The sequence below is a fragment of the Nicotiana attenuata genome, unplaced genomic scaffold, assembly GCF_001879085.1.
Source record: "Nicotiana attenuata strain UT unplaced genomic scaffold, NIATTr2, whole genome shotgun sequence".
NCBI lineage: Eukaryota > Viridiplantae > Streptophyta > Magnoliopsida > Solanales > Solanaceae > Nicotiana > Nicotiana attenuata.
Window position 1 is genome coordinate 83,595 of NW_017670432.1, and position 22,813 is coordinate 106,407.

At 37.3% G+C, this 22,813-nt stretch overlaps 1 protein-coding gene across 1 annotated transcript; it reads right to left on the reverse strand.

Annotated features, from left to right (window-relative positions):
- Positions 1-3,525: 3,525 nt before the first annotated feature.
- Positions 3,526-5,349, reverse strand: LOC109239307 (protein RADIALIS-like 2). The gene is made up of 2 exons (XM_019405853.1): positions 4,953-5,349; positions 3,526-3,812 (listed from the first exon to the last, which is right to left on the reverse strand). Exon 1 carries the CDS (start codon positions 5,226-5,228, stop codon positions 4,965-4,967), a length of 264 nt encoding a protein of 87 aa, XP_019261398.1. The 5' UTR covers positions 5,229-5,349; the 3' UTR covers positions 3,526-3,812; positions 4,953-4,964.
- Between the last annotated feature and the right edge of the window lie 17,464 nt (positions 5,350-22,813).

A 22,813-nucleotide genomic window follows, 5' to 3' on the forward strand; every position in this document is an offset into this window, starting at 1 on the left:
GGGCTACCTTGAGTCTCCTCGGCAAGAATCCGCACAGCTACTAGCGAACAATACCTGGATCTGCACAAAAAAAATGTGCAGAAGTGTAGTATGAGCACACCACAGCGGTGCCCAGTAAGTATCGTATAAAGCATATAGAGGTAAATTATGCAATTAGATAACTCAATCATAACAGAATACTTCCCATATGATGAATATAAGGACCGAAGAACCCTAAAGGCAATTTTTCCACAAATAAGCCCGAGCACACACTTGTCACCTCGCGTGCACAGACTACAATTAGCATGGAAGACTCAAGTCCTAAGGGAAAGTCTCCCACACAAGGTTAGGCAAGATACTTACCTCAAAGACGACAAACCGATACTCAAAAATGCACTTCTCGGGTGAAAGGACCTCCGGACTGCTCAAATCTAATCAAATTAACTTCAAAGCACAAATAAAACACATAAGAAATTATTCCGGATCATAAAGTCTCAGTCTTTAACAAAATCCAAAATCGGTCCAAAAGTCGACCCCCGGGCCCGCGCCTCGGAACCCGACAAATTTTACAAATAAAATCCGAATACCCATTCCAATATGAGTTCAACCATACAAAATTTATTAAATTCCGATATCATTTGGCCCCTCAAATCACGATTTTTCATTTTAGGAATTTTCTTCAAAAACCAACATGTTACTCAACCCAAATCACAAATTAAATGATAAAAATGAAGACAAATTCATGGAATATGTTTGATTCTAGGTGAAGAACACATACCCAATCAATTTATGTAAAAAGCCCTCGAAGAATCGCTCAAAACCGAGCTCCACAAGTCAAGTTATGGTGAAAATGGTGGAACCCTTGATTTTGGGATATATTTGGTCCGCCCAGGCATTTGTGCATCGCGAACGCGAAGGAAGTATCGCGTTCGCGAAGAAGAGAATGAAGGCTGCCCAGGTTACTCAACGCGAACGCGAAAATACGTCCGCGAACGCGAAGAAGGAAAGTCTGTTGGCCCAAAGACTGCTCTTCGCGAATGCGTGAACTAGTACGCGAACGCGAAGTGTGGGATGGCATAACTACGCGAACGCGATGGACTGATGCGAACGCGATGAATGAAGAGACAGAGCTACGCGAACGCGAGGATTTTTATGCGAATGCAAAGAAGGAAAATGAGGCGACCAGCAGAGACACTTCGCGCACGGGGAGGGGCTTCGCGAACGCGAAGGAGGATATCAGATACCAGAAACAGCAGTTCAAAAATAAGGAAAAATGGCCCGTAGCCCACCCGGAACACACCCGAGGCCCTCGGGACCTCAACCAAACATGACAACATACCCCATATCATCATTCAAACTTGTTGCAACCTTCGGAACGCTCAAAACAACATCAAAACACCAATTTAACATCGCATTCAAGCCTAAGTACTCCAAAAACTCTCAATTTACGCTTTCGATCAAAAAGTCTATCAAACCTCGTCCGAATGACCTGAAATTTTGTACACACATCACATTCAACACTACGGAGCTACTCCAACTTCTAGAATTCCATACCGACCCTCGGATCAAAATCTCACTATCGAACCGGAACTTCAAAAATTCAACTTTCGGCATTTCAAGCCTAAATTAGCTACGGACCTCCAAAACACAATCCGAACGCGCACCTAAGTCCAAAATCACCATACGAAGCTGTTGGAATCATCAAAAATTCATTCCGGGGCCGTTTACTTAAAAGTCCAATTCCGGTCAAATTCTCACCGCTTAAACTCCCAAAACTAGATTCCTTCTTCCAATTTGACTCTGAATCATTCGTTAACTGAATTCAACCATACACGCAAGCCGATACTCGTATTATGAAGCTGTTCCAGACCTTATGCCGCTGAATGGAGCTTAAATTCTTAAAACGACCGGGTCGTTACACCAAGCCCAAGACCGTAGAAATACACCGGATACGTTGTTGTTATTGTGTTCCAATCTTTGCATATCTAAACCGTTACCAAAACCATTTGTTATTGCAGATCTAAAAGGAGTGAATTGGGGTTAAATTAATATTCCTAAATTGTTTCGAGCATTGCAATAGGGAATAGGTAGTTGAACAAACTCTTACCAAACGGCAGCACTCGGCAGCCACATATTTGACATTTGGCGCACTCTTATCTCATTAAACTCCTAAACACATAGGTGGAGTTAGGATTTCAAATGTATGAGTTCGAAATTTTAATCGCATTAAGTTACTAGGTTTTAAATTAATAATTTATATGTATTCAATAAAAAATTTAAGACAAATACATGGTTCGAACTAAAATTATTGGGTTTGATCGAACACATGTTCGACACTCTAGTTCCGCCCCTACTAGCTACACAACCCAATGATTGCAAATGATTGATAGTGCATGTGCTTTTCAATTCTTGATCAGTTTATTAGAGTCGGATTTAGAATTCAAATATAGCAAGTTTGAGTTAAAATCAATCATATTTCACGTCAAATATGCACAAAGATCTCATTGTTTTACATAGGAATAATAAGGAAATCTTTATTTTAGTGATCACAAGCTTATAAGATTCACTAATTTAAAAGATACATTACCTTTTCATTGAATATGTCAATCTACTACCTCAAATTCTCAAGCATAAATGGATAACTTAATTGCATCCAATTTGATATCTTCCTATACGATCTCGTAAATACAGTCAGATTTCTTTATAACAACATCCTTATATAACAGTCATTCATTATAAAAGTTATTTTTTTCTCGAGCCAATGTTTATATTATGTTACTCTATAACAACACTTCACTATATAAAAAAGGGCAACCCGGTGCACTAAGCTCCTGTTATGAGCGGGGTTCGGGGAAGGGCTGGACCACAAGGGTCTATCGTACGCAACCTTACCCTACATTTCTGCAAGAGGTTGTTTCCACGGCTCAAACCCGTGACCTCCTGGTCACACGACAACAACTTTGCCAGTTACGACAAGGCTCCCCTTCATATAACAACATTTCACTATAGCAGCTAAAAAATATCGGAACAAATAAGGTTGTTATAGATAGGTTTGATGGTATATAATTTGGCAATGAATAAAAGCTTTATTTATTAATTCTCATTTTAAAAGATTGTAGGAATTTGCTTTCCAGCGAACGTCATGCCAATGATATTGTCAAGATTCTTTTATCGGGATACTTATACTACAGTACTAGTATTAATTATTTTGGATTTATAATTTTTTTAAGGTTAAATCCGTCTTCACAATTATTTATCTGATTTAAATTTTTTTAGTTTATCTCAAAAAAGAATAATTTATTTTTATACTCATAAATAATTAAATTTTAAACTTCTTATTTACGCTTTATGAGATTATGTAAGATTTGATTTAGACCACGAATTTTAAAAAATATATTTTCTCTTTATAATCCGTTCCAAATCAAACTGCACCATATAAATTCGGACCGAGGAAGTAGTTAATGGAGAATCTGATCAATTCTAATTTATTTTTTCTGATCCCTTTAAAGTATTTGCATTTTATTGAATAAAGTAATACTCTAACAATGAAGTCATAAAATGCACGTTTCATTTAGAGGAATAATATGAATATTACAGGAAGAGTACTAGAGAGCACAAGGAATTCAAATGATTCTTTCTGTAGGTAATTATATAGACTCAAAATAGCAGTGATTTAAAACGTGGACGAATAAGTTAAGTATACAACTTGAGTTACTTAATATATATTTAAAGAAAGCAAGGTCCAAGGCAAAATGTTTTTGCACTTTTTTGCAACCAAGTGAATCTTTTCTGTCTGCTTATTGACGTCTCAATGAGGTGTTAGATTTTGCATCCTGCATGTATACACAGACAAACAGAGATAATTAGAATAAATTAGCTAAGAAACTTGGACTAAAGACATTCTTAAAATAAAATGCATGCAAAACACAAATTTAATAATATTCGGACCAACTTGCACATACATCGATTATTCAATTGAGCATTTGTTACCTTCCATTAGTATACATATTAAGTAACTCTGCCACCGGTACAAATGTCATTGGTATCAATAGAAGCGAATCTAGAATATTGAATTTGATGGATTAAATATTTAAGTTTTCACTACTGAATTCATTGCATTTCTGCAATTATGGATTCAAAACTTGGTATTCTTTCAAACTTTGATTTATTGATTTTGCACATATATATTTATACTTCGTAAAAAAATACTATGTTCAGCTAAATCCTTGAGGAATAAATTACTTCTGCCCCTGTCACTATTAGGATGCTCGTGTTAAGAATGTGTCATAGCTATGTCCCCTGTAGGAAGGTGACCCCTCAACCTAACCCCACTACCCCCACCACCATTGCTTTAATTTGTAGACAAAAATGTGATCTAATTAGTTTATGACTTCACTTTAGCACTAGTACTATGTTTTAATGTTAGGTATACTTGCATGGTTTGAAGTAATATCCAATACCACATACACTTTTTGTGTTTTGAGGTGCAAAAATATACCACGACACTTGATAGACAATTAATTTTGAAAGGTCTCTGGACGTGCGAGTAAAGTGTCACATTAGCACCTAAGAAAACTACATATAAGACGTAAGCAGTGACGAAGTCTGGAATTTCATCTAGGGTGTTCGAATTTGAAATAAGTAAACAAAAATCCCCAATAAAGGGTGTTCAATATATGTTATATACCATTAAAATCTAATATTTTACTTATATATACAGTGTAATTTTTCGATGAAGGGTGGTCAGCCTTAGGGCTATGTACCTCCGCCCTGGGTGTAAGACTTTCTTAGTGGTGTGGATGTTTTTGAGGAAAATCGTGTGAGTTTAGCTCTTATAAAGGAGTTATTTTTGGATGGTTGGGCCCAACACCAACTCTACTAGCGCACGAGTCTAAAAACTTTCAATTCTGTCAATGCGTACAACTTAAATCCGTTCTATTATGACATGATCAAAGAGAATCGGAGTCACTTACCTTTTGATGAAGTTATTGAGATGTTGTATGGCTTCCTCGAGTAGTAGTCTTGTATTTGGGGAAGGGCACTCTACCACTCTCAATGTACAAAACATCTTGCACAAGGATTTCATAGTGTCGTTTCACCTCTTCAGCAGTTTTTCCTCCAACTGCTTTGGCAACATTGGACCAACGATCACAAGTGTCTTTGTCATATACTGCCAATGCCTTCTCAAATGCCTTGTTCTGTTTTACTGTCCAAGAGCCAGAGCCATGTTGTGAGGACATTGAGCTCATTTTCTATCTCTATTTGCTAATTACAAGATATTTGAAGTCAATTTGTTGAAAGGAAGAGCTAACAAGAAGAAGAGAGTAAGCCGAGGAGAGTAAGCTTTGAATTGTTTTGTGAAAAAAGAGGTGGCAAAGAGCTGCTTATAAAGGGAGTGAAAGGGTTCCTTAGGGCAGAGGCAAATTCAGGATTTGAAGGTCGTGGATGTAATTTTGCATTCAATCAAAATCTGCTCTATATAAAGAGTGCTACTACTAATATATTACTATTTTATAAGTATATGTACATGTATACATAAAACATTTGTCGAACTTTTCGGGCACCAGTGACCTCTCTCTAACATAGGTCTGCCTCTGCCTTAGGGTGTGGCGTAGTGGTCAATGATGTGAGTGAAAACTATGAAAAATCAGAATTTGAATTCGAGCAAAGAAAAGAACACGCTAGATGATTTTTTTTTCTGTATGCTCAAATTTTGACGAAATTATACGGTATATACCTCTCGTCATGAAAAATAGCTGCAAATACCTCAAAGCATAATCAAAGTGCGTATAAGTTGACTCGAACACCACTGTTATGCCGCCCCCCCCCCCCCCCTCCCAAAAAAAAAGGAGTGAGAAGGGGCCCAAAATTTATTGCAATAATATTCTGATGATTTGTTTTCTTAGGAACCACAAGAGGAGCAAGGGAAAGGGAAAGAACATTCACATAACCATGAGTATGAAGAATCAGTATCCTCCGAACCAAGTTTTTCAGTTACACCTCTCCACTTAAAAAAATCTTTATCTATTAAATTTGAGTAATAGTACGATTATTTGCTCAAATATTAGATTTGTTTCTAATAGTGTAATAGCAGCCACATAAACAGGGGTGGAGCTAGAGGCGGAGCCAGAATTTGAAGTTTATGGGTTTAGAATTCTAGTCTGTTTAAGTTATTGGGTTCGAAATTAATAATTTGTACATATTCAATAAATTTATTCAAAGAAATATAAGGTTTGGATTAAAGCTACTGAGTTCGGTCGAACTCGTAACATGTGTTCTAGCTCCGCCCCGGGGTAGAGCTAAAGTGATGCTTGCAGTTCGGAAGAACCCAGTTGCTTTGGACTAATCTCTATATTTATGTTAAAAAGTCCACCTAACATATATATATATATATATAATATTTATATATATATATATATATATATATATATATATATATATATATATATAATAAATCCAGAATTAGTAAGCCATCTTTTCTAGAATTTCAAACTCATAAATTCAAAATTTTAGTTACTACGCATAAATTAAGCTTTTACTAGTAAAAAGGATAATTCGGTGTACTAAGCTTTAGTTATATAAAGTGTCCGAAAAAGAACGGGACCACAAAAATGTATTGTACATATTCTTGCCGTGCATTTCTCGTATTAAACGTAATAACTTTTACTACTAGTACTTAAGCTTTATTGGTCCTTTTCATCCACATATAGCATATGAATAACCTTAGCCTATTGGGACTTATTCACATGGTTGGTTTATGGGGGATTGCGTAATAACTTTAAAATAGTAATTAGATGAATTAGGTAAGTTAGTCCCTTTAGGCATAAGCAGACCACTTGTCCAAAAATATCTGCACAAAAACCTCAACACTATATATATATATATATATATATATATATATATATATATATATAATTTGATACATCAATCGAGAATCATTATCATCTGTTTTATATATTCCAAAAATATGGACTCGCAAAAATGAGATGGGACCCGAATTCACTCGCTGTACGTACAGCAGGAGCTTTCACGAGATTGCCACAATGCTAGTAGATACAGAGTACTTCAGTCTGAGAAGCAGATTGCCTAAAGATATCGGAAATGGCGAATTCAGAATTTTTATTAAAAAAGTCCAAATATAAGAAAATAAATTTACGACAAAAATATTTACAGGGGAGGATATGGGAATAGTTACATTTCTTCGCTCCTTAATTAAATGTCTCGGATTTAAACTTTGAGAATAAAAATCTATTTGCTACGAATTATTTTGTGAATCTAGAGTAGTCGGGTCAAGATGATCAAAGAAAAAAAACTACCTATCTATCTGTAAGTGATGATCTTTGAGTACACATTTTGTGATGTGTACTTAAATTGAAAATAACATTTCAAGATTGTAAAGCTGCCCAAGTCCTGGCAGTCCGTACAATTATTGTATGATGTTATCCTGAAACTTGTGTTTTCTAGCAATATAATAGTACAAGAAAATCCAAGCGTTGTGTCTCTCCTGATTGGCTTTTGGTCAGCAGTCCGATAATATAAACATGAACCAAAAAGAAAAAGAAAAAAAAGGGGAAATGGAAGCCTTCTGATTATTCTTGTAACCTACATATTGCTACAAGACATGTTCTCCAGATTTTTCCTTTGCTTTATTACTACAATATTATGCATATAAAATTAAGAAGGACATTGTAATAAAATATGAAACTTTTCATGGCTAATCTTAAGCTTCAATGACTTTTTTCGTAGAATATCGTAGCAAGAAACAGTGGCGGACTTAGAGCGTTGTATATGGATTTGCAGCCACAAGATGTTGATTTATTTGCCCAGAAAATTCAAATTTGTGGATATGTTTTATGTTTTAGTCCCGTGACAATAGTATTTATTTAGCTAGAGACTCAAAATCTTCTCCAATAAGGATCACGAAGTATCAATTCGTAGGCTAGCCTTTTCATCAATCTTGTGATCAGATATTTTCTCTGTTAATTTTATGAATGGTCACTCAACTTCACCAAAATTGACGGCATTGTAAAATTCAAAATTTTATATTTGGTGTTAGGTATGAAGTCTACCACATTGAGTCATTGACCATACAGTCGTGAGTAATAATGACCAATCATTGTGTACCATCAAAACATGAAAGGTAGGCATATATATGAATGTGGGGTTATTTAACCTTGATAAGATGATTTTTAATTTAGTCAATTATCAACAGACCTAAAAGGGTTTGCATTAATGGGGAAGGAGATAAATATCTTGGAATATTGAATATGAAGGGACAGCAGAAACAGAACGTTTGCAGGGCAACACCATACAATTTGATGCACTCAAGTGGATAATACTAGTTCTATTTTACGGTCCTATAAAGGATATGATGTAAACAGTCTATTTTGAGGTAAATATTTATGACTGCTTTTACGGCTTGAATTTGTGACCTATAAATCACACGAAGATAATGTTACCGTTATTTATAATCCTATATATGATGGCTAAATTAACCTCCCAAAATAGACTATACTTCAAGTCCTTTTCTTCCTTTGTACAAATCCATTCAATCAACTTTTAAAATTGATTAGAGTTAAATTGCACCAATTGGCTGAATGGAAAGATTCTGTGGCCGGTGCCTCTTTCATTCTTCATGATATCATGATATGGGGCGGATTTAGGGGCGGTTCGAGTTTACTCAAACTCTCTTCGTCGGAAAATTACACTGTGTATATAGGATAAAATCTATTTTGTGCCTCTATATATTACTACATTATACTCTTGATACAGCCTAAAAGTATAGCTTGATGGTCAAGAGATTCAAAACCTTGTTGAGGTTGTTGGTTCAATTCTCATTAGCCACAATTTTTTTAATTTTTTTTTCTTTTAAACCTCCTTAGCGAAAATCTTACCTCCGCCACTATTCATGATGCCACTCTTTTCATTTTTCAAGAACCCCTTATACCATGCAATTCAAGAAGAAAGAAAAACAATTCTTACATTAGTGGTGGTGTACACAATTTTGCGAAAGCTGTGTCGACTTATTATTACAATTTACATGAAAATTTGATTTGATGAAGCTGTAAAAACTCTATGATTTTACTTCCTATTTCAAATTGATGTGTATTTAACTTTATTTTCAACTAGTAAAGTTTACGATAATACTCCTTAATTTTTCTTTTTTGTCTATCACCGGTGTCCAATACTTATATTAGAACTCGAACTAATTCGAATTCACGCCACATAAGATCCATTAAAAAGGGAAGTATTCCTTAACGCAGATGATGACACCCCCCCCCCCCCCAAACCCAAGCAGAATGTGTCTCCGCCATTCCCACTTGTGGAAGTATATTGAAAATTATTCTATAGCCACTTGGAAAACTAGTTATAAAGATTCCCTGCATATTGCATGTTAAAATAACACAAAAATTGTTCATCCATTTACAACAATGTTGATTAATAATAATATTTAAAACAATCCTCATGGTCATGGATGAGAATTCCTCAAAGCTTCTTACCATAAACAAACTTTAGGACAAATGAAAGTGATTTATGGCCCTCACTTGTATTGTATCCAAACAGGGGTTATTTGCTTATGATTAGTTGAAAACTACTGGAGCAAGTGTTGGCGAATATTCCAAAGTAAAAGACAATTAAATTTAAAGAATTTAAATACGAATTTCTGGTGATATTTATAGTATTCCATTTTTGTGAAGCAATATTTGTGGAGTCCTTTCCTTTCTCGGCTTCCTAGCTAGTAGGGTGGTCCATTTTTATAGCCTGAAGTCTGCGGACTTTGTATGATGGTCCAAACTCCAGGCCATATTCTTAGGATTTCCTTTCAACTTAATTTTGAACTGCTCTTTAAAAACTTAAAATAGATTATTAAGTACTAGTAATCTCAAGGAATCTAGGAAATACTTGTTGGAAAAGAAATAAAAAGTGAATAGTATCTCAAAAGTAAAGAATCTTTTTATTGGTTAAAAAAAGTTTTTTCCTCCACCTCATATAGAATCGCATATTTTAGTGGAACAGTAAAGAGCTAGTAAAGGGATTGGATTTACGTGTGCCATAATTAGACGAAAAAGCAAAAAATGGTGAATTTGTCAATCCTGCAAGCGAGATAGACATGTAGGAGGCTCGATTTGAGTCACCTTTTATGGAAAAATTAGTTGTTATATATGTACTGATGTTTTATACTTCAATACCACACGAGAGGGGTGATTTGTGTGGTATCCAAATTTTTGCTTAAACTAATTATGGAAGGACCTGGTTCTTCTAAAGGTTCCTTAACCTACTATTGCAGAAATAGTAAATCCGAAAAGTAAAGAACACAAGTATTTTATGTGGAAAATACCTGGCTCAAAAGGTGAAAAAACTACGACCTACTTTCCAGTAGCATTTTTCCAAACTCTCCACTAAAATCACTGAGCCAAAAACTGCATTTACAAAAACTCATTTGTAAGCCTAGGACTAACTCTAATCCCGTTGTAGCACACAGCCTCTAACTGTTGCGACAACCTCAAATTAACTCTAACTTGAATACTCTAAGTACCTATTACAATTGCCTGTAGATAAAGCTGAAAGGTACAATATGAAAATACCTACTACAATTGAACTAGAATAAAACACAGACACTTGATGTTGATTCTTCTATCTGGTTCATGTAGCTTCAGGTTTGCACACTTGAATCACACACGAACTGCTTGCAAAAAGCCTTGCTATTTTGCTCTCAATTCACGTTTAACTTCTGCATTTGTGCAACACCTGTAAAGTGAGAACATCCTGCAACTTATAGAGTTAGTAGATGAAGAAATAACTAGAGTTCTAATGCTACTATTCCTTGGAGGAAGAGTTCTAGTTGATCTCAACTTCTATCTCCTTCCCTATCTTGGATAGTGTTCTCTTTGATTAAGGAGTCCTTCTCCTTATCAATTATGCAATATTTTCGATCAGGATATATCAAATATACCAAGTTAAGCTTAATCTCTTTCACGTGCATCCCATATGCTCGAATATGCCCGTTTCTATACACACAGGGGATGGACCTGGTTCATGCCTGAGTTCCTTTGTCAGTCTTCAAAACTAACCTTTACTTGCGCCAACAAATACCTCCTTTTTTATGATGACAAACTCAGTGCTTTTCATACGCTTAGCCCTGTTTAGACTCAGCTCAACATCAACACAATGTTAGACACTTTTTTCCTTTTTATCACTTATCATCAAGGACCAGGTTTATTAGGTTAAAAACATCACTTGTTCAAAGCTAAACATCACTTGTTTAAAGCACAACCTATTTATTTTCCCCATTTTGGCATCATCGAAAAGTTGCATAAAAATGTGCAGAACCCAGATTGTAAAGCTTACTCATGGCCACTGGGGCTACTTCAAATGCAAACATGGATTAATCATCATAGATCAAGCTAAGAATTTCAACCATCAAAGAAATATGAACAAACAGTTAGAGCAAAATCAGTGAATTCCATTGATGATTGATAAGATTCTACCACAAAGCATAAGAAGAAATAAAAATACTGAAAACATGAGCAAAAGAAACAAAAAGTCCCGAATTGGGTCACTGGTTGATCTACACTAGGCTAGGAGGCTTAAGGCTGGGAAGAACTAGGTGCTTGGTTTTTGGCTTGGAGGAGTTTTAGCATATCCTAAATAATGCTAGAATTATTCTCCTTTTCTCTTGCCAGCTCAGTTATAAGAACATCTCTGTCACGACCCAAACCGATGGGCCGCGACGGGCACCCGGTACCTTACTCAACCGAGTACCAATATAACGTATCTTTTCGTATCATACTATCATAGATAAATGAGCCGGAGAAGCTGCCGTGAAATAGGTAGAATACAACATGTAATACCAACTTATACATAAGACATATGGGCCTCTAAGACCAAAATAACCACTTGTACACTGAACATAGGCCGACAAGGCCATACAATCTTTTACGTACATGACATCTATCTACAAGCCTCTAAGAGTACACACTCAACATAAAGGTCGGGACAGGGACCCGCCATACCAAACAATACGGGTCTAAATCATACTGACCAAATAAGCAACTCCGGAGTAAATGGAGCGCACCAACATCTTCCGCTGAGCTGATAGCCTGCCTGGAGGACTCTCGACCTGTCTATCGGGACCTGCGGGCATGAAACGCAGCATCCCCAAGCAAGAGGGACGTCAGTACGGATAATGTACCGAGTATGTAAGGCACATAAATAAGTACATAACAGACATGGAAGAAATATAGAGTAAATGACTCAACCTATAAGTCTGGATAACTCTGTAAATCATGAAATAATTATAGTGTCATGTATATGGGTATGAATGTCATGTCGTGCATAGGTACATGTTTCATAACATCATCAGGCCTTTGAGGGCATCCCATCATATCATCTCGGCCACTGTGGGCAAAATCATCAACGTATACCAGCTGATAAGGTGGTGGTGCGTATATAAAGCCATAACCTTTCCCATATCCTATATACATATATATACGCATATATAACGCCATCTGGTAATGGGTCAAGGTGCATGTATAAAGGCATGAAATGCATATGAAATACGTTAATAAAATCTCTCGGTACGTCATAAGACCATTATGCCTCTGATTAATATCATGAAATAAACTTTACCAACTTACGTATTTTTGAGACACATGAACAGATGATAGAATAATATGACACATGGGGAATCAAGAACATAAGCATCTCTAGTATTTCTATGAATAAAACATTTATGGAAGTTGTGCATTTGCTCGTTTCGTTTGTATCGTATGGATCATGCCAAAAGGAAAGAAGGGATAGCCTTAACATACCTGGAGTAGGGAAAATTCCGTATGATATTCTTGAGAAGGATTGCACTGTACTCCCCTAGAGTTCCAAATATCTGTTGTTATTACGCAGTGCAATTTCGTATGAATTGCTTTGAAAATATAAGACTCTCGTCACTATAGTAGCATGAGATCTCATATGAACTTCAAAAATTCCCTTACCAATATTCCTTGTTTTTCCTTTCTGTATATTCTTTACCAAAATAATGAATTTGATCATAATCTTGTTGTGAAAGCTTTCATCCGTAACCTTGAAATTTTTGGAGTTATGCCTTTTCACTTTGAACTAATAAAGGCCTTCTTAATTATATCTTTACACCAAGAAATGAGATATGGATGTAGTAGTGCGACTACCTCCTTAGGCATTAATTAGTTGGCAATTTGTTGTCATTACATACCCTCACATGTATAGTTGTCCCCTTATATCCACAAATCCAATAATTAACTAATTACCCACATAATTAAGAATTATCTCAATTTACTTAAAATACTACTCACTTTTAATACATTTTATACGCCTTACTATCATGGCCATGTGATACCTTGTATGGTACTACTACATAAATGCCAGGTATTTTAGCTCGGGCCGTATTTTATCCCAAAATGTCAAACTTCGACGAAATTCATTTTCTTCGATTTTCTTACCCTCTCACCTTCACGAATTTACTAATCACTTATTTGAAATAGAATAATGCTTATAATATCAAAATAATCTCATTCCTGAACTTACATCGATTAACTTACGACGAAACTTTAACATACAAAAATGCGGGATGTAATATCTCATTTCCGAGCTTCCATCAATTTACTTCTGGCATACTTTCACGTACGAAAACATGGAGTGTAACAATATCTCTTAGTCTCTACCTCAGTCAACCTCTTCTTCAGCCTCTCAATCTCAGCATCCTTAGCCTTACTTTCTTGCATCAAGGCTCTGACCTTGTTATTCACCGGTACCTTCTTGGATGAACCAGTTTCTTTAGTAGTGATACTGACTTCATAATCGTAAGCAAACATAGTATTAACCCAAAAATGATCCTTGCTTGTACTAATCTCCCATTTCTTCATAGGTACCTTGAAATGTGCAAGTACCGTTGTGATAGGAAAGGCATGAGTTTTGGTGCCATTGATAACCCTATCAGTAGGTCCGCGAGGGTTTTATGTTCAGATGGAACATGTTCATCTATATTTTTCCCAAGTTGAACCAACCCCTCAGGAGCTTCGTCAGACCCACTTCCCCCTGTTTTGCTCACACTCTCTTCTATTTCAGTAAATTCCCCTCCCCAAACAACCATTGCCCCTGTTTCTTTTGTTAGACCAACAGGAGTGGGTGAAGAATCAGCCACTCTTGTACCCTTTCCCCTCACGGTACTCCTAGCACCCTAGCTCTCTTTTTCTTTTCCCTTTTTATTTTTACCACCATCTTCTCCAGATTCTGTAGTCTCAACACCTGTTATAGATCCTACCAGTACAAATCTATATCTCCAAATTTGTAGCAACTTTAGAATCAGAAGATACCTGTTCAGTTTCGGAAGAACTACTTTCTTCCCCCTCAGTAGAAGACTTAAAAAAATCTAGGTAGTTTAATACAGTTAGGAGTCTTGAACAGAATTGGTTCACTTGTAACGGATAAGTTCAAAAGAATTTTGGCTTAGGTAGGACTCTGCTCATGATCCAAATATTATTATTTCAAATTATGCAGAGTGTAGAAAACATACCGTGTTATCTTGATGAACCAGGTTCTTCACTGATAATTCTCTCGTGTAAGTCTAAATTTTCCAAAACAGAGACAATATTATTAGAGATTAATGAATTATTTTAACACATGGCATAGGAGTATACTATCGAAAGTATGAGACTGAGCAAGATTTAATCTACTTATACACAAATTTACAGACTTCCTAACCAAATAATTTTTTTTTCAATTTTTTCATTTATTTTGTTTAACTTTGAACTGGTCCTTTTAGGTGATCTTAATCATCCCTAATTCCAACCTGTTCCTCTCAAAGTGATCTCTACTTAAGGCTTTTGTGAAGATGTCAACAATTTGTTTGTCAGTAGCACAAAACTCTACAGTGATCAAGCATTTCTCATAGTTGTCCCTCAAAAAATGGTGCCTAATATCTATGTGTTTAGTTCTCTTATGATGAACCGGGACCTTTGTCATACTAATGGCGCCAGTGTTATCACAAAAAATAGGGATACAACTAACATCAATACCAAAATCCATTAGTTGTTGTTTGATCCGCAACAATTGAGCACAACATGAAGCATCAACAACATACTCAGCTTCAGCAGTAGATAAGGCCACTGAATTTTGCTTTTTAGTAGCCCATGACACAAGACATGATCCAAGAAAGTGTGCCATACCTGAGGTGCTCTTCCTGTCTACAAGGAAACCTGCATAATCAACGTCAGCATATCCCACTAGCTTAAAATTACTACCTTTTGGATACCAAAAGCAAAGGTCAGTGGCGCCTTTCAAGTATCTCAATATTCTCTTGACAGCAGTCAAGTGGCACTCCTTTAGATTTGCTTGAAATCGAGCACAAAGACCTACAATAAAAACAATGTCAGGTCTGCTAGCAGTAAGGTACAAAAGTGAACCAATAATTCCCCTATACAACTTCTGATCAACAGATGAACCAGGTTCATCTATATCCAATTTTGTGGCTGTTGCAATAGGAGTATCGATTTCCTTTGATTCTTCCATTTTAAAACTTTTAAGCAACTCTTTTACATATTTCTGCTGGTGGATCATAGTTCCATTTGAGTTTTACTTAATTTGTAAGCCTAAAAAGAAATTAAGCTCACTCATCATACTCATTTCAAATTCACTCTCCATTAGTTTAGCAAATTCCTTACTTTGTTTTTCAGTAGTTGCTCCAAAGATTATGTCATCAACATATATTTGTACTACTAGAAGATCTTTACCTTTTTCCTTCAAGAATAGAGTGTTATCAATTTTACCTCTCTTGTACCATGTTCAGGCAGAAATTTTGATAATCTTTCATACCATGCTCTAGGAGCCTGCTTGAGTCCATATAGTGCCTTGTCAAGCCTATACACATGATCAGGACACTCCTTGCTTTCAAACCCTGGAGGTTGCTTGACAAACACTTCTTCCTTTAAATAGCCATTGAGGAAGGCACTCTTGACGTCCATCCGGTGAAGAATAAATTCCATGTAAGCAGCAAAGGCTATGAGGAGTCTTATTGCTTCCAACCTTGCAACTGGAGTAAAGGTCTCATCATAGTCTATGCCATCCTCTTGGCTATATCCTTGAACCACTAATCTTGCCTTGTTCCTTGTAACAGTTCCATCTTCATCAAGTTTGTTTCGGAAGATCCATTTTGTGCCAATTACTTATCTGTCCTTGGGTCTTGGAACCAGATGCCAAACTTGACTCCTTTCAAACTGGTTGAATGCATCTTGCACTGCATTTACCCAGTCTGCATCCTGCAAAGCCTCAACAACATTTTAGGTTCAATAAGAGATAAGACAGCATCAAAGGCACACAGATTCTTTAATGAAGATCTAGTTTTAATTCCAGAGGTTGGATCAGTAATTATGTTCTCAATGAGATGAGAACTTTGGTACTTGTAAGGTTTCACAATCAACTGGTTTCCTCTTGATGTTTCTCCAATGTTTTGTTGCTGGGGAATAGGCTCATGCACAGGTTCCATTGAGTTATTGGATTCAGTTCCTCTTTGTTCAATTCCCCCTATCAGGTTGCCCTGAATAGAAGAACCTGTTCCATCACCTGTTCCTTCTTCTGGTGCAGCTTCAGCCTGGGTTGTGATTTCATTTGAACTTCTTACCAGCCCAATAGGTTTATCTTCATGTTCCTGTCTCTCAGAAAGAATGTTAATTTCATCAAAACCACATGTACACTTTCTTCTACACACATAGTTCTTTTGTTGTAAACTTCATAAGCTTTGCTATGTGAAGAATATCCCAAGAATACTCCCTCATCACTTCTGGGATCAAACTTACCTGGGGAGTCTTTTCCATTATTGTGCACAAAGCACTTGCATCCAAATTCCTTAAGATGGGATATATATGGTTTTCTCCCTTTAAGTAACTCATAGGGAGTCTTCTCTACAAGAGGTCTAGTCATGCACCTATTGATGATGTAGCATGCAGTATTTACAACTTCTGCCCAGAAACTATGGGGCAACTTACTAGAAAGAAGCATAGTCCTAGCCATATCTTCAAGTGTCCTATTCTTTCTTTCAGCTACTCCATTTTGTTGTGGAGTCCTAGGAGCAGAAAAAATATGATCTATGCCATGCACATCACGAAATTCAGCAAACTTAGCATTTTCAAATTCAGTTCCTTGATCAGACCTAATTGATGCAAGTTGATTACCTAGTTATTTCTGAGTTTTTCTAACAAAAGAAGTAAACATGTCAAATGTTTCATCTTTAGATGTTAAAAACAATGTCTAGGTAAACCTAGAGTAATCATCAACAAGCACCATCACATATCTTTTACCACCTCTACTTAAAGTTCTCATTGGACCACAAAGATCCATATGGACTAGTTCCATCGATCTGGTGGTGCTTACCACTTTCTTGCATTTAAAAGAGGATATTACCTACTTCCCCCTTGCACAAGCCTCACAAACTTTGTCTTCCTTAAACTTGATGTTAGGTAGCCCTATCACCAGGTCCTTGGAGACTAAGTTGTTGAGTTGACTCAGACTTGCATGTCCAAGTCTCTTGTGCCAAAGGAGGGGATCATTGTCCAACACACTTAAGCAAGTGAGTTCATTTTCTGAAAGTGTGGACAGATCTACATTGTATATATTGTTTACTCTTTTTCCCTGTAAAACAATCTTATCAGTGCTAAGATTTATCATAAAACATTTGGTAGAGGTGAATGCTACCAAATTACCTCTGTCACACAGTTGTGATACACTGATTAGGCTGTATTCAAGCCATCTTTCAAGTAGACATTCTCAATAGAGTGAGAGTCTGTCTTACCTACCTTTCCAACCCCAATGAGCTCACCTTTCTTTCCATTTCCAAAGGAGACATTACCTCCTTTGAGGTCCTCAAGTGAAAGGAAATGATTCTTGCTTCCTGTCATATGCTTTGAGCAGCCACTATCCATGTACCATATTTGGCTGTTCCCTTTCACGTGGACCTACAAAAGGAAATCAGGGGTTAGTCTTAGGAACCCAAACTAGTTTGGGTCCCTTTCTATAGGCAAAAGGGTGAATTAGATTCTTTTTAGCCCATCCTGGCGGCCTATTTTTCCCTTGAACAAATGTTTTGTTCTTTTGACTAGCCTTTTCTTTTGCATTACATTCACTTTTGTAGTGACCAGTCTTACCATAGTGTGTGCAGATTTTGTTCCCAATTTTCGAGTTCCGAGCATCAATTCTAAGTCGAATTTGAGTAAAACTAGTATGGTTGGACTCGTACTCTAATGGGTTATTGGATTTTGTGAGTTTTGTCGGGTTTCGAAGTGAGGGCTCGAGTTTGACTTTTTGGTTTATTTTGGGCTTTTGATTAAAGATTCAACCTTTATCGATTGGGTTTGTTGTATTTGGCATTATTTGATGTTCTTGAGTTGCTTTTGGATAGTTTTGAGCCGTTCAGAGGTCGGTACGCGCGGGATAGAGTTTCTAGAGTATTGTTTGGCTTGCTCGGTATTGATTCTGCTTGTTCGAGGTAAGTAACACTTTTAAACTTGGAGTTGAGAGTATGAACCCCTGAATATACGTGTTATGTGTTGGTGTTGAGGTGACGCACATGCTAGGTGACGGGCGTGTGAGCGTGCACCTTGTGAATTATGACTCGGTTGTTTATGTGGTACTGTGTAGCTACCTAATCCTGTTTTTTCCATTAAATCTCTACGTGCTAGAGTAATTGAGATGTGATCCATGTTAGAAACCATGTTTAGGATACATGCTTATTCTGTTGGGACCCAACGAGGTCATGTATGCTGTTAAGTTATTTGTTTAAATTGCAGTTACATACTTAGTCATACTCATTCATTGGCATATCATATCTCTGTCCCTGTTGTTATTTATTGATACATCATATCATCATTTTGATTGATTTTTATGACATTGTGAGCCTGAGAGACTGGAGAGGTTGATGACTGAGTGAGGCCGAGGTCCTGATTGTGAGGATGTTTATGGGATCGGGTTGCATGCCGCAGCAGGCTTTATTGATTTATGCCATGATTGGCTTATTGTAGCGCTTGGGCTAGATCTTTCCCTCCAAAGTCTGCACACCCACAGTGAGCGCAGGTACCTACTGAGTGCGAGTGTCGAGAGCGAGTGCAGAATGATTTGGGGAGGACTGAGTGACTGTGAGGACTAAGTAACTGGGAGGACTGATTGAATCGATACTCTGAGAGTATGCATATAGTTTTATCACTATGTTGCATTGCATTTGACACGCACACTTGACATACATGCATAGAGATGCATTTTCCTCATGTTGTACGGCATTGCATCATTCATGACTTCACATACACATTGACCTGTTGGCATAGAGATGTACTTTCCTCATGCCATTTGATAATGAAACATCTTACCGTTTGTTGAAATTTTTGGGGAAAATCACAGTTTTTCAGATTTACTCATATTTTAGTGATTTCAGTAAAAGATTTGGGTTCTCAGCGATATACTTGAAAAGCATGCCTATTTTCCGGAACTGTGAACGAGCTGAGCATTATATCTCTGAGATATTTCTTGTACCATTTTTATTATATTATTATAAACTATTGTTGGCTATTGGTGTTGGATTCCGACCTTTGTCCTAGCTCGTCACTACTTTCAACCTAAGGTTAGGCTTGTTACTTATTGAGTACATGGGGTCGGTTGTACTCATACTACACTTCTGCACCTTACGTGCAGATTTAGATGTTGATGCTCCTGTGTATGGTGGGAGCTGGCATTGAAGATATACCTGTGTTCCGGTCATAGCTGCCTCTTGTTTTTGGTAGCTTTAGAATTATTAATTTGTTCATGTATTTTCAAACAGATGATGTATTTATTTTATTCCGGCTTTGTAAACTCTAAATGTTAGAAGCTCATGATTTGTACTACCAGTCCTTTGGAAATATAAAACTGTTCAGTTATTTTATTATTTATTTGTCTCAATAAATCTGATTAAATTGGATAGTTGTTAATTGGCTTACCTAGCGGGTTGGGTTAGGTGCCATCATGACTAGTTGGATTTTGGGTCGTGACAAGTTGATATCAGAGCTCTAGGTTCATAGGTTCTACAGAGTCATGAGCAAGTGTTTAGTAGAGTCTTGCGGACTGGTATGATGACGTCCATACCTATCTTTGAGAGGCTACATGGCATTTAGGATATACTTCTCATCTTTCTTTCCTTATCGTGCGGCATTGATTCAGATTAAAGTGTAACTATTTGAATCCCTTCCACTCACTCGTATGCATATGTGAGCGCTCGATATCTGTTGTGCATCGATGGCTTGTAGATTCCATGGATGAGGTACGAGATATGTTTCTGGTTTGGTGATGGCCCAGTCCAGAGGATTTGAGGTCAGGTTTGGACCGCAGCTTAGGCTCAGTAGTTCAGTTGTGTGAGCATGCTCTTTTGGACTTATATGTCCAGTGGTGTCCTATGAGTGGGACTAGTGGCTCGGTGAGTGGTTGGATGGTTATATGATAAGTAGGATGTGACTGCGGGATGTGTTCAGATGGTTTGATGTGACGGGAAGAGTTTGCTTGAGATGTGAAAAGGACTATTTGATGCTCGATTTCTATTGATGTGTCATATAGTCTTGAGTTATGAAGGTTTTTGAGAGATTCTTTCGTGTTATTTCACTTGTGGGACGGAGTAGATTTTCATGTCTTGTTGATGAGTTCAGACTCAGGAAGATTAAGTGCTTACGTAGTAATTGTGGCTGTGAAAGGGTATAGAGAGATGTGAGTTTGAGGCTAAGCATGTGGGTTATCACACGCGCGGTAATCTACTGATGTGGGATCCTTATGAGGTTGTGTGGAGGGTTTCTTTTCTACCAGTGGGTTATAGGTGTTGCGATTTGAGTTTGGATTGGTTGAGAAAGTTGACCTGATCGTCACGAGGATGAATGCGAGCTTAGCAGATGGTTTGAGCTATTGTATGGTTTGTGTTGCAAGAGATTATAAAGGATTGAGTTGAATTCCGGTGCGGGATAGTGGCAGTAATAGAGTATGGGTATTATGAGTTATCGAGTGTTTTGTTCTATGGATTCGAGCACAAGTGGGGAAGTCTACTATCGACGATTTGATTGCATAGTTATGTGTTGTACTGGTTTCGATTTAAGGCATACTTGGGAATCAGATATGACTTGCGGAGGTTGATATCGAGGATGACTCGAGTAAAGGAATTTCTGGATACGGGTTATGTTACACTTCAGGGGCGGCCCGACCAATTTTGTGGCCTAAAGCCAAACTTTATGTGGGGCCTTAACTTTTTAACTTTTTTTATTATTTATTTGAAATCTATTTTTTTTAGCTTTTCTTAGATACAAAGTTATAAATAATTTTCTTACAAACAATAACTCCTAATAAGTATTTCTCAATTAACAATATAACTAATCCATTTAACCTTTCTTGTGACATTGTTGTTCTCAGGTAAGATTTTATCAATTTTAATTTTGAAAACTTCTTTGCACTGAAGTGTGACGACCCGACCCGTCGTCTCATGAGTTACCGCACCGTTTCCCCCATTTTATGCTTCTTCATGTTTCATCATCGGTATTTGGTGTGTTAGAATTGATTTGGGTTGGTTTTGGTAGGAAATGAGGCACTTAGTCTCTTAAAGGAAGGTTTGGTTTGGAAAAAGCCAACCGGATGTTGACTTATGAGTTAGAAGGCTTGAATATGAATTCTGATGATTTGGTTAGCTTCGGGGGATGATTTGTCACTTAGGAGTGTGATCGGAAGTGAGTTTGGAGGTCCGGAGTAGAATTAGGCTTGAATTGGCAAAGTTAGAATTTTGGCGATTTCTGGTCGATAGATGAGATTTTGATCCGAGGGTCGGAATGGAATTCCGAGAGTTGCTGTAGCTTCGTTATGTGATTTGGGATGTGTGTGCAAAATTTCAGGTCATTCGGAGGTGATTTGGGTAGTTTTTTGATCGAATGCGTGTTTCGGAAGTTTTGGAAGAACTTAGGCTTGAATTCGATGAGAAATGATGGTTTTAGTGTTGTTTGAGGTGTTTTAATGATTGGAGCAAGTTTGAATAAGGCATTGGATCATGTTTGTGTTTTTGGTTGAGGTCCCGGGGGCCTCGGGGTGATTTCGGATGGCTAACGGGAAGTTTTGAACTAGGAGATTGCAGAACCTGTGCTGCTTCTGGTATTTTCGCTTCTGCGGAAATGGGACCGCAGAAGCGAGTCAAGAACCGCAGAAGCGACAGGCATCGCAGGTGCGGAGATGCTGACCGCATCTGCGGAGTCGCAGATGCGACAATAGGACCGCAGATGCGGAATTCTGGAAGGCTAAAGGAAACCGCACCTGCGTAAAAGGAATCGCAGATGCGGGACCGCAGAAGCGGTCTAGTAACCGCAGAAGCTGTCTTGTCCACAGAAGCGACTCTCAACTGCAAAAGCGAAAGTCGCAGATGCGGCTACGTAGCCGCAGACGCGGAAATAACTGGTCAGAAATGGTTTTATTTCCCTTCGCGAAGTTTTGAAAGGGTTTCATATTTTCACTTCGGACTTAGAGAATTTGGGCGAGTTGGAGGAGAGAAATCAAGGGACTTCATCGAGGTAAGAATTTCTAAGCCTAAAATACGATTTTATGATGCAAATACATGAATTTAGACTGAAAAATCAAGGAATTAAAGGTCAAAAATGGAGGTTAGGGCTTGAAACCTAAGAGAGCAAAAATGGGAATTTGAGGGGTCATTTGGACTCCAATTTTGGTGTTCTTTATATGTATAGACTCGTGGCGAGATAAGGAATCCGTTGATGGTAAATTTACTGATTTTTGAGAAGTGGGCCCGGGGCTCGGGTTTTTGCTAATTTCG